This window comes from Schistocerca serialis, chromosome 2 (assembly GCF_023864345.2).
Source record: "Schistocerca serialis cubense isolate TAMUIC-IGC-003099 chromosome 2, iqSchSeri2.2, whole genome shotgun sequence".
NCBI classification, from domain to species: domain Eukaryota; kingdom Metazoa; phylum Arthropoda; class Insecta; order Orthoptera; family Acrididae; genus Schistocerca; species Schistocerca serialis.
In genome coordinates, this window is record NC_064639.1 from 1,089,071,644 (window position 1) to 1,089,087,329 (window position 15,686).

The following is a 15,686-nucleotide window of genomic DNA, read 5'->3' on the forward strand; positions in this document are numbered from 1 at the left end:
CATGTCACTATGTAAATTCGTGTACTTCTTTGACAATAATTCTGAAATTAAACAAATTGTGTACAACTAAACACCGATGTGCTCTGTCATAGAATAAGGGTCCACTCCTAACCCCGGTCCTTTATTCTGCAGACACTAACGCACTCACAGGGTGTTTTTGCTGATGTCTGACAAATGTAAAAAGAAGTGGGGTGTCAGAAGCTACAAGGAATAAAAGTATATCATGGCTTCAAATTAAAGTAAAATTAATGAGTAAAAAATTGCAGAAAAGGCGTTTGCAATTTATTTGTATTTTGAGGGTACATCTGTCATTCAGTGTAGATCTGTGTAGTCAAGAGGCAACGTTTAAAATAATTATAAAACTACAAACAACAATGAAAACTTAGAAACATGGTCTGTCCCAGTATTTATTCCAAATACAGAAAATAAATTTTTACAGTACTATGCGGAATTTTAAGTTATTTGGGCACTGTGCGGTATGCATGTCCGAAGTGCTGCAGACCTTAGGGTAGGCAACATGTTCACATCAGGATGTGGACGGAGGGTCCACGTAACGTCCGGCGAACAGCACAGTTTTCGTCTGCTGGTCTAGTATGAGGAACACGAAGGGGTGATCCGCTTTAAAGATGATGGGTTGTGGCCCCCCAATTTGAAGGGAGGCTGGAACGGCTACCAACACTGCTGCAAAAGAATGTGTCATGTAACGTTTGCTTTAATAACACCAGTCTGCGTGATATCAGATGACTTAAAAGTAAAAGAGTGTTCTTAAATAATATTTTTACATTGTTTCCAAAACTGTTCTTAATTTGATTCTATAGTGTACAGTTTATTCACAATACAGAAATGTTTATTTTATTTTTGATTACAGGAATTTTATTTGGACAGCAAGTTGGGTTAACGAATATGTCCTGTCTTTTTCTGTGTGTGAATGTGGGAACTTCGCACAGCAAAAGCATTGGAGTGCAAGTGTTTTCCTAGATAGGAAGTTTTAGCGCCAGGGACAAACAACATTTTACATGAACCGCTCGTAGACCACCAAAATACTGCTTAAACCAATAAATTCCAGTTTGGGTTTCATGAATCAGTTTTTAACGGCTGCTTCATAAGATGGATCCTGTTGTACGTCCCTTTGTATGAAATTCTGCTTCATCAGTAAATGAATATTGAAAGTTGGAATTTTTGTTGGTCCCCAAATTCACAGATTTATGGAGGATCATCGATCTAAGAATGCAATGGATGTTAGAGAAAAAGATGCATGGCCTGCCATCGGGCCTGCTACGGAAAACTTTCTAGGTGATAAAAGATATTCAAATTACAAAAATACAGTCAGGACCAAGTTGGTACATTCCAAGCAGTTGTGTTACAACATGAGCGTAAAAGTGCACTTCCTACAATCGCGTATTTACTACTTCCCTGAAAAACTCGGAGAGTGCTGAGCAGAGCAACGAAAATGCTTCCACCAGGACATCAAGGAAATGGAAAAGAGGTAATAGGGGAGATAAAGTGAAATTGCGATGGCCTACTATTGTTTGATGTTAAAGATGGACATTAAAGTTGAAGACGAAAACAAAAGAGGGAATGTTTGAAAATCAAACATAACAGAGTACTAGTAATTTTGCTTAGACATCTGTTTGTAATATTTTTACTGTGTGTCTAAAAATAAAACAATAATATTAAAAATACATCCTTGATTGAAATTTTATTGAAATGTGCGTGCTTCAATTACTTTAGTCTTTAAAATATGAGATAATGTTTACGAAAAATGTTGTCATGATACAACCAAATGAATTTAATTTTCAGAAGAAGAACTACGTATTCTAGACGTTATTTTTGAAAATCAGTGGGACGAAAGTTTTAAAACTGCAGCTTTGTGTTATATCCACTGTTCAAGACAAATTCACAGTGCAGTTAAGCAGAAAAGATAGGCAATCAAAATATAAAATAGAATGTGGGAGAAACTGATTCATTAGAAATAATCAAGAAGAAAAATTCGGCTCGTTTGTCACGTACGTGTTACGCAAATCAACTGCGAGATAATAAGATGACACCGAGTATAATGCAATAAACAAAGAGGTTTTTAAAATTAATAGATTTAGCCTTTTTGTCTGTACATTGGCTTCAATTTCAGAACATATATTGAGGCATCTCATGTGTGTTGAAGTAAGTTAATAACTTAAATTTAGCATGCCAACTATCCCAATATCCTAGAAAGATGTGGACTGTTCTTCATTACTGACAGTCAGCACATTTAGTTCACTTTTTTGATGCCAAAGTATCTCATGCATAAATAAATCAAGACTTTCTGCGCCAAAGCAAACCCGCGTTGTAAGCAGTTGAGGTCTAAATTATTACAGCTGTTTGTTTCGTCCATTCGATTTCGGGTCTGTGGGCAACTGTTAAGGTTCACGTATGTACTTTACTGTAGTTTATTTTCTTAAATAACTGTGTACAAGAGGGGTGATATGTAGTATTGTGCCAGAATACTTTTCCACGTGACACAACTAAACAGTAATACACACCAGCACATTCGGGTATCCACATCGTGAACTAGGAAGTTTAAATGAATTGTAAGACGTGTTTTCCAATAAAAATCGATGTCAATACACACAGAAGGATTTTGAGAATTATTTACATACTAAATTTCACCTAATTTCTAGTGGTTTTTTTTCTTCACGTTGAAAGACAATGTCATTACAGAAAGCGAATCAAAAAGTTTACTGAAAAGTTTCAGCTGTCATGGTGGTGGTATATTTCCGGACGTACCTATTTCGTTATCCAAGATGTAGAATCTATTTCCACTTAGCGATAAAGGAAGGTCATTTATACCATGTAGCAGGGACTGGAGTGGACCTAGGATTAAATCCTCTGGAATGCTCGATATCATTCATTAAGAAAAGTGAAGGAATTGCTTAAAAAGACATCCAGTTTTCCATGCATCTTACATGACTATGCACTTATTTCCTCTCCTTCTACAGAAAAATAGGCCAAATATGACCTACATAAAGTGGATACCAGTCGGCAGTGGCCCAGTAGAGTATTTATTATTATTAGTCACTTACCACACCTAAAGCATCCCTGCTAATGGCCTATGAGAAAATTAGAAATGCTGTATATTTTAGACAAATTTCGAGCGGGGAAATGCTCCGAGATGCATGTATTTATGTGCAGCACGGAGCTACACATTACGTATTGTAGTTATCTTAGTGAATGAGGTTGTTTGTTTCTATCGTGCTCAACAAAGAGTCTGTAATATATCAAAAAAGCAAAATCTATTTTTCTTATTATGCTACGTCCGTCAGCACCATCGTCACAAAACATTTCCAGATTTACGATACGCTAACATTTCCATCCTACCTTAATATTCATCGACACTAGATTTTGATGGAATGCAACACACAAATTTTAGATATCAGTATCAGTATTATGCAGGACTCTCATTATAAATCGAGTTTATAACATTAAATTATTTGAATACAAATTGCACTTAATGTAGACTCGATATGAAGGGTCCCAGATAACTGGTTGTTGTTGTTGTAGCCTTCAGTCCAAAGACTGGTTTGATGCAGTTCTCCATGCTACTCTATCCTGTGCAAGCTTCTTCGTCTCCAACTTACATCCTTCTGAATCTGCTTAATGTATTCATGTGTTGGCGTCCCTCTACGATTTTTACCCTCCACGCTGCCCTCCAATACTAAACTGGTGAGCCCTTGATGCCTCAGAACGGTCGTAACATCCGATCCCTTCTTCTAGTCAAGTCGTGCCACAAATTCCTCTTCTCCACAATTCTATTCAGTACCTCCTCATTAGTTACGTGATCTAACCATCGAATCTTCTGCATTCTTCTCCAGCACAACATTTCGATAGCTTCTATTCACCTATTGTCTAAACTAGTTATCGTCCATATTTCACTTCTATACATGGCTTCACCCCATAAAAATACTTTCAGAAATGACTTCAGGACACTTAAATCTATACTAGATGTTAAAAAATTTATCTTCTTCGAAAACGCTTTCCTTGTCACAGCCAGTCTACATTTTACATCCTCACTAGTTCGACTATCATCAATTATTTTGCTTCTCAAATAGCAAAACTCATTTACCACATTTTCTCATTCCCTAATCTAATTCCTTCAGCATCACCTGTTTTAATTCGACTACATTCCATTAGCCTCGTTTTACTTTTGTTGATGTTCATCTTGTACCCTCCTTTCAAGACTCTGTCCATTCCGTTCAGCTGCTCTTCCAGGTCCTTTGCTGTCTCTGACAGTATTACAATGTCGTCGGCAAACCCTAAAGTTTTTATTCCTTCTCCATGGATTTCAATTCCTACACCACATTTTTCTTTTGTTTCCTTTACTGCTTGCTCAATATACAGATTGGATAACATCCGGGATAGGCTACAACCCTTTCTCACTCTCTTCTCAACCACTGCTTCCCTTTCGTGCCCCTGACTCTTATAACTGCCATCTGGTGTCTGTACAGATTGTAAATAGCTTTTCACTCCCTGTATTTTACCTCTGTCTCCTTCATATTTGAAAGAGAGTATTCCAGTGAACACTGTCAAAAGTTTCCTCTAAGTGTGCAAATGCTAGAAATGTAGGTTTGCCTTACCTTAATCTATCTTCTAAGATAAGTCATAGGGTCAATATTGCCTCGCATGTTCCAATATTTCCTCGGAATCCAAACTGATCTTCCCCGAGGTCGGCATCTACCAGTTTTTCCATTCTTCTATAAAGACTTCGTGTTAGTACTTTGCAACCGTTACTTATTAAACTGAAAACTACAACTGTCAACACCTGCTTTCATTGGGATTGGAATTATTATATTCTTCTTTAAGTCTGATGGTATTTCGCCTATTTCATACATCTTGCTCACCAGATGCAAGAGTTTAGCCACGGCTGGCTGTCCCAAGGCTATCAGTAGTTCTAATGGAATGTTATCTACTACTGGGGCCTTCTTTCGACGTAAGTGCTCTGTCAAATTCTTTACGCAGTATCATATCTTCCATTACATCTTCATCTACGTCCTCTTCCATCTCCACAATATTGCCCTCAAGTACATTGTCCTTGTATAGATCCTCTATATACTCCTATCACCTTTTTTGTTTCTCTTCTTTGCTTAGGACTGGTTATAAACGAAAAATTTCGTTGGGATTTAGGCAGGAAATTGGAAACTTAGAAATAAAACCGGCTGATACCTTAGTTAATTTAACTGACCCTCTTCATCTATTCCAGACTTCTTCATATTTACATGATTACACTTATAACTGTCAAAGAATTGTGAGGTCTGCAAGCTGTGAGATTAGAGGCCGTGTACAGGAGAGGTTGCTACTTTGCCATACGTCTAACAGATGCTTGCAGTTTTTTTGAAATTAGTTATTTGCATGATCTATAGAAAGAGTAGACACCAACTTGTTCAGCTGTTCAAACTTTTTTCTCCACTGTAAATACTGAGGTATGTTCCGCAAAGTTAGCAATATACTTTAAAGTGGAAAAAAATCTTGATTTCTTTGTGTGTTATCAACGACGAGAAAATACAATAATCGTAGATACAATAGTGAAGTCTTATTACCGTAGAAACCTAACTCACCTGAAAATGTCTACGTATGCCATATGATGGCAGAGCGTCAGCGATTTTCAGTTGTTCATAACGTCTTTATTTGCAGTAAGAGTCGCAAAGAACTTTAACAGCAATTGAGGAAATTTTATAACTATTCGTCTTGTCTGTCTCAGGTGCACGACCGGTTTCGATAATAACTTTATCTTCTGAAATAAAACTATGGGTTTCCTCCATGGTTTTCTAGAAGCAATGCCATGATATTAGTCTTATTACCAATAACGGTCCAAGTCGTTTTTATGGAAGCTAACGAGTAAAAATTGTTCAGCTATATGGACATTCGATACGTCAACTACAGCGTTCCCACTCACCTAATTATTTTACCCGTTCTTTCTTCTACCAGACTGTTTACATAAGCAGATATGCATCTGACTGACCCTCTCGGTTTTGTCTTGATAACGAAGAAAAAGCAAAAGCTCTGAAGAAAGACGTTTTGGTGAAGTATGTAATACTAAACTCAAGACATGTGAATCCTATGATTCTTTTATTGAGAACACAGTAAACAATTTAGAGTTAAGCGTCTCTTACCAGTAGAAGCAGCAGCTTCCGTTCCCTTCTCGTTGACTTCAACGAAAGCTTTGTGCAGGACCTTGTCCACCTTAAGTCGCTCTTCGTCAGTAATTCCAGTGAAATTTGCGGCGTAGTCATCAAACATATCAATCATTCCAAGCTGAAAAATGGATACAGACTAAAGTTATGGCAACATTTGAGTGTCGTTAAAAATTAAGAAAAATCATGAACACCTCTACAGATGTCTAGTCATATTTCTGTGGGATACTCGAAGTCGATCGTAGTGCCAGTGACTGCTGTTATTTCGAGCATCTATTGTAGGCAACCCTGTCGGCGCAGAGTTAGAAAAGGGCTGAATTTTCCATAACCGGAGCAAAATGGTCTTCCGAACTATGTCCCAGTGCATCCTGCGTACTTTTTCCAGAGTTATTAAAGAAGTTATCCAATACGTGGGGATACTTTTTCAGCGTAGTATGATACGGGAGCTATCCAGAAAGACACCTCCGTTTTCACGCACCATGGTGTTCAGTTCTGGAACACAACCTACGACCAGCTTAGAGACAGAAGTGATGACACTTTCTGCAGGACCTGACCATCATTTTGCAGGACAATGCTCAAGCACGTACAGTGCAAGCTGTTACTGATTTGTTTAACTGATGGGGCTGCTAAGTGCTGTACCACCTACTGCAATCCCCTGACTTAAGCCCTCGTGAGTTCAACTCGATTTCTAAACTGAAGAAAACAGTTCACGGCATTCGCTCTGCAAATTCGTCGGGCAGTAGACCGCGCCGCTCCAACTGTTAACACAACTGGCACTGCTAAGAGTATCGTACGGCTTCCACATTGCTGGCAACGGGTTATACACAATGCTGGTGACTACTTTGAAGGCCAGTAAAACTTTGAAACTCGTACATATTTTATACGAGCTGTAAGTAAATAGTGGCCACTATTAAAGTTCCAACGCTCGTATAAGCACCTGGTACTTCAGGATCAGCTGGAGGCCGAGTCAAGACCTCAACGAGAGTGCTTCGGATATTGGCCCGCAGAGGGCACTGTCCACCGCTGTCCAGGAGGGCCGAGCCTGGAAGGTCGTTGATTGAACCGTGTCGTAACGGCCGCCTCACGATCCTTCCGCAGCGCGGCAGAATTGCCCGTGGCGCTCTCACTTCTGCTGACTGCGTCCGCACTTTGCTGACCCGACGGAGCTGCCTGCGTCTGGGGTAGACAATCACGTATTTCTGATTAATAAACGTTTTGTTGTGAACAACGATATCTTGACGCCCTCGAGCGTGAACAGATCCTTTTCACCACACTCTGCGCGGTTCAAACCTGACAACCGTAGCGGTCAGGATCTGGACACCTACAGTACTGAAAATCGACAATTCCTATGCATGTATGTACGTATAATATTGTATTGCTTGTTGGTCCTCATATAGGGTTGATAGTTCGGATTGTAGCCACAGGATAGGAAAAGGTGGAGGGAAGTGTGTCTGTGTGATGGAGACAAAAGCGCGCTAGTAGAAAAGGTGGAGAATACGAGGAGGGTATGCCAACTGAGAATGAAGTACCGACCGATCGTTTGCCGTCGGACTGCGCACGTTCCAGCATGGATGCGGGGCTGAAATGTCTCCAGTTCCAAGTAATTAGCGTCTCTGATGATGGCCCCGTGTATAAAAATGTGGGGAAAATTACAAAGACTGATTCAGCTGCAGCTACTACTCTCATTTCGTGCAGCCTGTCATGTTACATCTGGCTTTCAGAAACCACGTGCGAGATTTTCTTATGGTCTCACTCGCTACGCACAGATCATTAGGTCTACAGAAAAAATGAACCGTTTTTGTTGGAAATGTAATGTAGTTTTCGCTGGAGCCCATGGTTTTCCAGTTATTCAAGGCAAACGTACAAAAGTGACGCACCTCCACCCCCACACACATCCCTTACTAACCAGGATGTCTAGCCGCACCCCTTCCTATCACTGAACAAAAATTACCCTGAACACGAACCGTTCCCAATATCCAACCTTTTTTGGTCTCTATTCATCGGGCTGTTGCATCTTTAGCGTAGGCGGCTATTTCGTGAAATTATTAATCTCAAATGCCCCTGTGGGTAATGAAAGATAAGCGACTTTTGTAAACGTTACGCCTCAACTAATTACGTAGATCAATCCTATCCAAACTTAACTCTTACAAGAACAGTAGTTTCGTTGACAGAAGGCCTGATGCATAAAATGTTGAAATCGTTTATTTTATGCTGTTCAAATTCACAAAAATTGTTAGATAAAATTTACACAAACGTCAATTTGTTTGTAAACGCTCTACTATGCCGGTGGCGTAATAATACTTGTCAGTGGAGAAGTGAGAAGTATCGTGCAGTCGCAAGTTTTCGTACGGTGGTAGGGGGAAATGTCATGAACAACATACCAGAAATCTTGACCGATGGGAACTAAGTGGGGAGCGAGGGTGGGTTTAAAGGTCATGTTTGTACGTTCTTCCCCAATAACTCGAAAACTACGGTGTCTAGCGAAAACACATACCAGGACAAAACTGAACTACATTACATTTCCTACAAGAACGTGTTGTTAATTTTGTTTGTGGGAGTAATAATCTGCTCGTAGGGAGCGAGAGAATATGAAAATCTCGCACGGGTTGCATAAAACGGCCGTTGACCCACCCTATATAGTCCAAGGCAAATGGAAATGGAAATGGGAAGAAGTGCCTCGTGTGAGCTACGTAAACGCTGAGGTTATGTTTACGTATTACTATTCAACGTCGAAGCATGGCTTCGCATCGTCGCTACTCTTCTCTCTCTCTCTCTCCATTTTTTTCTTGTTTACTATTGTAAAACTGTATGAGTCAGTCTTTATTCTGTGTTCATTTTTAAATATATGGACCAAGTTTAATTTACGTGAGTAGCCAGACAGTTATTGACCCAAATCGTGTTATATGTGATAGGATTCTCATCCGTTACCTAAAATATACCTTAATATAATTATAAATTTCTTTAGCCAAGAGCGTCAGATATTTGCCAGGGAAAAAGTTTACCGAATGAATAAAGCAAAATATTTCATATTAAGCTACTGCACAATATCGTAATAGGACTTCAAATTCATAGGAGGATAAATGTCAGTTTGAAAATAATTTTAGTTTGGTAGCACTATTCAACTGACATTTCAAGTAAGTGTTTAATTCTGTTCAGAAAATATTGTTTCGTAAGTGTAACAAATGTATTTTCATCTATATGTAGTTGTGAAAATGGAACGTCTATGTAGCGTAAGTAGGTCGGTAGGATAACTTGCATGATATATTTCGTTGTTGCTTTATTCAGATGCATCCTGTGTATTTCAGTAATCGTTAAAGACAGGGAGTGGTTTCCTTACCAATTAGTATCCTATAATGAAATGAAAATTCAGCACTTTAGTGGAGACACGTTTCCTTGAAATAGATTTGTCAAGGATCAGTTACTGAAGAAATTAATTACTTACTTCAATGTTGAGTTTAAATATTACAATTTCCTTGTTTTCTACATTTTCGTTTTGGATTGGCGATCCTAATTTTACCTTGCCACAACTTGTGACAAAAGCTTTGTGCAGCCTAACAGAAACGTTTCACAGTTCGCATTTTTTTATTTTGTATGCTTCCTGGGACGTATTTCAGAGATGAATAAATGAGTCTTGTTCAGTAAACAAACAGTTAATAACACAATCACGATCAAAATGTTAAAAAATAGCAGCTCGGGTATTATAGAATTGTGAGTTAGTATTAGGTCTGTTGTATGGTAATGTGCAGCATATAAAACATATGACTCCAAATAGAACAAGTGTAATCAATGAGTTGGATCTAGACTTGAAACTGGTTTCAAGCGTATGCAGTCTATAGTAAACAGTTGTGACACGTCAGGAGACATTCAAATAGCTTGCCTCTCACTATATTGTTACAATTTCATTTACATTCAATGTTACGGTGGGTATCGCGATGCATTTGTTTAAAAATATGGTACTTAGAAACTTTTAAAACTGAAAATAGACATACAATTGACACACGTCACTCGGATATACTTACTCTCGTTAGTGCGTCGTTAAGTTGTTTTGAGTATTCCATTTTGAATTTAGGTAAATACACGTGCACATTACTCTCATGCAAGTTGTTGACAGTGTCTTGGAGACTGAAGCTGGCAAGTTTCTCTTCAAGGCTTGCCAAGCCATCTACTTCTCTAGGTAGAAAAATCATCATGCTGAGTCTCTCTCCCTGTCGTAACAAACATGGAAAGAAACGTGAGGCACAATTTATTCGGCACATTTCCAAGATAGGTTTATCAACCAATGTTATTAGCCGTTCTTAAGTTCTCTCAAATGTTGTTGAAATTATTAGCAGTCAAGACATGTAGTAGTAATTGTGAAAAAAATGGCTCTGAGCACTATGGGACTTAACATCTATGGTCATCAGTCTCCTAGAACTTAGAACTACTTAAACCTAACTAACCTAAGGACAGCACACAACACCCAGCCATCACGAGGCAGAGAAAATCCCTGACCCCGCCGGGAATCGAACCCGGGAACCCGGGCGCGGGAAGCGAGAACGCTACTGCACGACCACGAAATGCGGGCAGTAATTGTGACATGACTCAAACACACATCAGTGAAACTGGGTAGAGACTAAAACAATCACAGAGAAAAGTTGAAACCAAATTCTGAAAATGCACAAATTATGTTAATCCAACAGTATGTTTTAGATATCTGTAATCACAAATTTTATTTCTCCACGAGCAACACCCACGGAACATTGGACCCCCACTCTCTAAATCATTTCGTCTACTCTCATCTCGCAATTGTCTTCCTCAAGTCCTTAAATACAGCAAGCACTAGACTATGGAATAATTTGTGCCACAAGTTACCCATTTCTATATATAAAATAATTATTGCAATATTATATATTATAATGTAAATACACTCATCTACTAATTTTAGCTACCACGTAAATGTACCTCTACGTCTCCCTTGTAAAATGGAGATTATGAAGTCTGATAGAAAGTACGACTTGTTCAAAAATGATTCAAATGGCTCTGAGCACTATGCGACTTAACTTCTGAGGTCATCAGTCGCCTAGAACATAGAACTAATTAAACCTAACTAACCTAAGGACATCACACACATGCATGCCCGAGAGTACGACTTGTAATCCCTGATGGTATACAGTGAAAAACTAAATACTTGCATCGAAAATAAGAAGAAAGCTGCGTCGGAGTACAGTAGCACTGTACACTGTAGTGTAAATGTGACTGAACACATGTAAACATAAAACCGCACTCGTGCTCATTAGCGTCCCTTGGAAGGGCCTTATATTAGGAAATATGTGCGAAGCTAAACGGATGAATTCTGGGGTGCGGGTTTCCATCAGGTAATGTTTCTCTGACCTGTAGCAAAGATTTTCATAATCGAAAAATTCCAGCTTGTTCCATTGTTCGGAGATGAAGTAAAATACTAGCTTCCAAGATCATTTGCTGGTATGATTTACAGGGTACAGTTATTGAACTATATGAAATAAAGTCGTCATGACTTCTGAACGGTTTGCAGTTGGACGTTCAAACTGCACGGTTGGCCGCGGGGCATGATGGGAATTATGATTTGGTTTAGCGACGAAGCCCACTTCCGTTTGGATGGGATCGTCAATAAGCAAAATTGGGGCATTTGGGGGACTGAGAATCAGCATTTTGCGATCGAGAAGTCTCTTCACCCTCAACGGATGACTTTGTGGTGTGCAATATCCAGTCACGGAATAATTGGTGCGAAATTCCTTGTCGGCACGGTGGCTTCCGAATGGTAGGTGAAGGTTTTGGGAGATGATTTCATCCCCATTATCCAAAGTGACCCTGATTTCGACAAGATGTGGTTCATGCAAGACGAAGCTCGATCCCATCGAAGCAGAAGAGTGTTTGATGACTAGGAGAAGCACTTTGGGGACCACATTCTGGCTCTGGGGTACCCAGAGGCCACTGGTGTGGTCCTTGATTGGCCGCCATATTCTCCGGATCTGAACACATACGACTCCTTTTTGTTGGGCTATACTAAAGACAAGGTGTACAGCGATAACCCTAAAACCATTGCTGAGGTGAAAACAGCCATTCAGGAGGTCATCGACAACATCGATGGTCCGACGTTTCAGCGGGGCATGCAGAATTTCGCTATTCGTCAGTGCCATATCATCGCCAATGATGGAAGGCATCCGAATATCTGCAGTGACTTTTACGTGTTGAATAAAGTGTGTGCACGCGGTGGTTTGTAACTAATTTACGTTTTTTTCTACATAGTTCAATAATTGTCACTCTATATATCACGACTTAGAAGAACGCATGGGCCTACAACGGCAAAAGGATCACGCCTGCTACGTGAGTGTGGAAGCTAAAACATCATCTTCATGGCGACTAACTGACAAGGGGAGGCCGCCAATTGTGAAATTCAGATTCGATTCATACTGCGCATAATAAAAGCTCATGGCAAGAGGTGTAATGTGGCAAAACACCAAGATGCACTTCTCAGCCGTTGTCGAGAAAATCGACAGTTAAATGAAACCGTTGCGGGGAAATACTCTCTACGAGTAACAACTTTCTACAGCGTCGTGGTGCAGCGGTAAGCGCTCGGGTTCGTAATTCTAAAGTCGCCGGATCGAATCTCGCGCCATGCAATTTTTTTTTGTAATTAGTTTTTTGTAATTCAAATATATATATATATATATATATATATATATATATATATATATATATATATATACTATTAATGAATTGCTTATGCATGTTGGTGAAGGCGGACGGCTCTCCAATTGTACCGCCTCCATTTTTCCGTTTGTTTAACGGGGTGTACCAAAGCTCTCCCGTCCGCACTGATTTTCGACGATATTATAAGTTGCGCTAGGGACCGCATCTACCTTCTTTCGAAGTTAGCAGGCAACTACGCTGGTTATGCGGCAGCTCGTTTCGGCCCATTCAACGTCTGTTCTTCAAGTGTAACGAGCGAGTAACGGAGTTTATATTTCATACCTGCCACAGCAAATTTGTGTTCGTGGGGTCTCTATTCACATTATGAAGACAATTAATAACATTTGTGAAACACAACTTTGTTTACGGAAAACATAATGACGTTCGAAGTCGCCAGATTTTCCACGACAAACGACTCTCAATAACTTATTATATGCAGAATTGTTGCAACTGATTGCCGGGAATTATATATATATATATATATATATATATATATATATATATATATATATATATATTGAATTACAAAAAAACAAATACAAAAAAAAAGGTTGGATGGCGCGAGATTCGATCCGGCGACCTTAGGATTACGAACCCGAGCGCTTACCGCTGCACCACGACGCTGTAGAACGTTATTAATCGTAGAGAGAATTTACGACAACGGTTTCTTTTAACTGTCGATTTTCTCGACAACGGCTGAGAAGTGCATCTTGGTGCTTTGCCACATTACACCTCTTGCCATGAGCTTTTATGATGCGCAGTATGAATCGAATCTGAATTTCACAATTGGCGGCCTCCCCTTGTGAGTACGAATATGCCTGGCGTATTAAACTAGCTCGCCCACTAGCACAAGCGACAGCGAAATCGCAGACGGAATATGACCTTCATGTTAAATTTTCGAACCGCTGGCTAAAAGAAAGCTGAGATCAGACCGGGAGATCAGTATATTTTAACGCAATGGGTCAAGGTGAAGCTACAGGGCAGAACGAGTGGGGCAGTTTCTTTCTGGTGTTATCAACGAACTGGCCTTTCATGAGCCATTAAGGCTTGTAATGACACGAATTGACACAAGAGGTGAAAAATGTGCTAATTTTGAGATACATTGTGTAGGTCAGCTGCGTTGGCAGTGTTTTACGGCACATACTGCAGTTAACGAAACCTGGGCTATGAGCACTTTAGAATTAAAGTATTTGCTGCAGCGTAAGGAAGTGACGGCGAGAATAAACTCTGTGTAGGCCAGTGGTTCCCAGCCATTCTTAGATCATTACCCCTGAGTGCAATCAGATCAGTCAGATCAAAGATAAATGATAGTTTGTGTGTGTGCGTGTTTTAGAGTGAATGACGAAGAAATTTGTGTACACTGGACTCGCATTCGGGAGGACGACGGTTCAATCCCGCGTCCGGCCATCCAGATTTAGGTTTTCCGTGATTTCCCTAAATCGCTCCAGGCAAATGCTGGGATGGTTCCTTTGAAAGGGCACGGCCGACTTCCTTCCCTGTTCAAAATGGTTCAAATGGCTCTGAGCACTATGGGACTTAACATCTGCGGTCATCAGTCCCCTAGAACTTCGAACTACTTAAACCTAACTAACCTAAGGGCATCACACACATCCATGCCCGAGGCAGGATTCGAACCTGCGACCGTAGCAGTCCCGCTGTTCCGGACTGAGCGCCTAGGTCCTTCCCTGTCCTTCCCTAATCTGATGAGACCGATGACCTTGCTGTTTGGTCTCTTCCCCAAAAACAATCCAATCCAACAAATTTGTGTAGGATCGCCAGTGCTACCCACAACTTCTTCTCAGATAAGAAAGAGCTATCCACAAGGAGGGTGTACACTAGTTACAAAACATACTTCCCCTGCTTTGTTCCTCTCCATTACGGCACTTGCTTGACCTGCACACTGCAATTGCAACCCCATTTAAAAGCAATCAAGTTAAAATGTGTGCACTGTAATTATTGTTTGTAAATCATTTGATTGTTGCACTCCTTACTCCTGAACTGGCAGAAATTGGACTTCAGGCTGTCAATGCTTTGTGTCTGTCTACAGTCACTGATAATAATAATAATAATAATAATAATAATGATAATAATAATAATACTGTGTACAGAACTATAGTAGTCCTTATGCAGTTACTGCTGCATCTTGCTCACAATTCATTTCTCTCTTTCAAAGCGAGTGATGAAGCAACTTCACGGCTACTGTAGGTACCACCTACAACTTGGAGAAGACATTTTCTTGAGATATTTAGCACTTGTTACATATATGTCTCACTTTTATCATCAGCGATGTACGGAACAAAGCACAACCTAGCTGTGTAGTGGATGGGCTGTGTGAGGAACCTGTAACGTCACTGCATTAATACTACTATTTGAGAAAAAGTAATTATTGATAACTTATATAATCCACATTAGATTCTTACAAAATTGTGATAACAGTAACGATCTTTTGAATATAATTTAGTTCGTGACTGAAACAGAATCGAATCGTTTAGGTTTTTCCTCTCAGAAAATTTCATTTTATTGTAAATAATCAACAGGTTGGGAACCAATAGTGTAGGCGATGCTATTCTTTGCTGATATCGCGTCCTGAACAATGGATCAATAATACTTTTTACTATGGCTTGAGATACTGGAACAGAAGGACGTGATGTCGGAGCGGATCTAATTTTAGTGTTGCGCGGCAGCCACTACGGAATTAGAGAATTAAGTTTACTTGAACCCTGAGACGTAATATCTTGTGATGGAAAATATGAAAGGTTTTTTTTTTTTTTTTTTTTTTTTTTTTTTTTTTTTTTTTTTTTTGTAAAAGAGAAC

General features: G+C 39.7%; 2 protein-coding genes across 3 annotated transcripts in view; both read right to left on the reverse strand.

The window, feature by feature from the left end:
- Positions 1-375: 375 nt before the first annotated feature.
- The window catches only part of LOC126458537 (leukocyte elastase inhibitor-like), a 342,121-nt gene continuing 326,810 nt past the window's right edge, over positions 376-15,686 (reverse strand). Inside the window, exon 9 of the mRNA XM_050095648.1 lies at positions 376-537. Coding sequence (XP_049951605.1) covers positions 527-537 — 11 coding nt within the window. The 3' untranslated portion in view covers positions 376-526. The remainder of the gene's footprint in view (positions 538-15,686) is intronic.
- The window catches only part of LOC126458539 (serpin B4-like), an 82,342-nt gene continuing 67,031 nt past the window's right edge, over positions 376-15,686 (reverse strand). Inside the window, exons 6-8 of one of the 2 annotated variants that reach the window (XM_050095651.1) lie at positions 10,184-10,369; positions 6,144-6,285; positions 376-678 (exon numbers count right to left, since the gene is read on the reverse strand). In XM_050095651.1, coding sequence (XP_049951608.1) covers positions 527-678; positions 6,144-6,285; positions 10,184-10,369 — 480 coding nt within the window. In that variant the 3' untranslated portion in view covers positions 376-526. Of the gene's footprint in view, positions 682-6,143; positions 6,286-10,183; positions 10,370-15,686 lie in introns of both variants that reach the window. The other variant, XM_050095650.1, reaches the window with a different exon arrangement.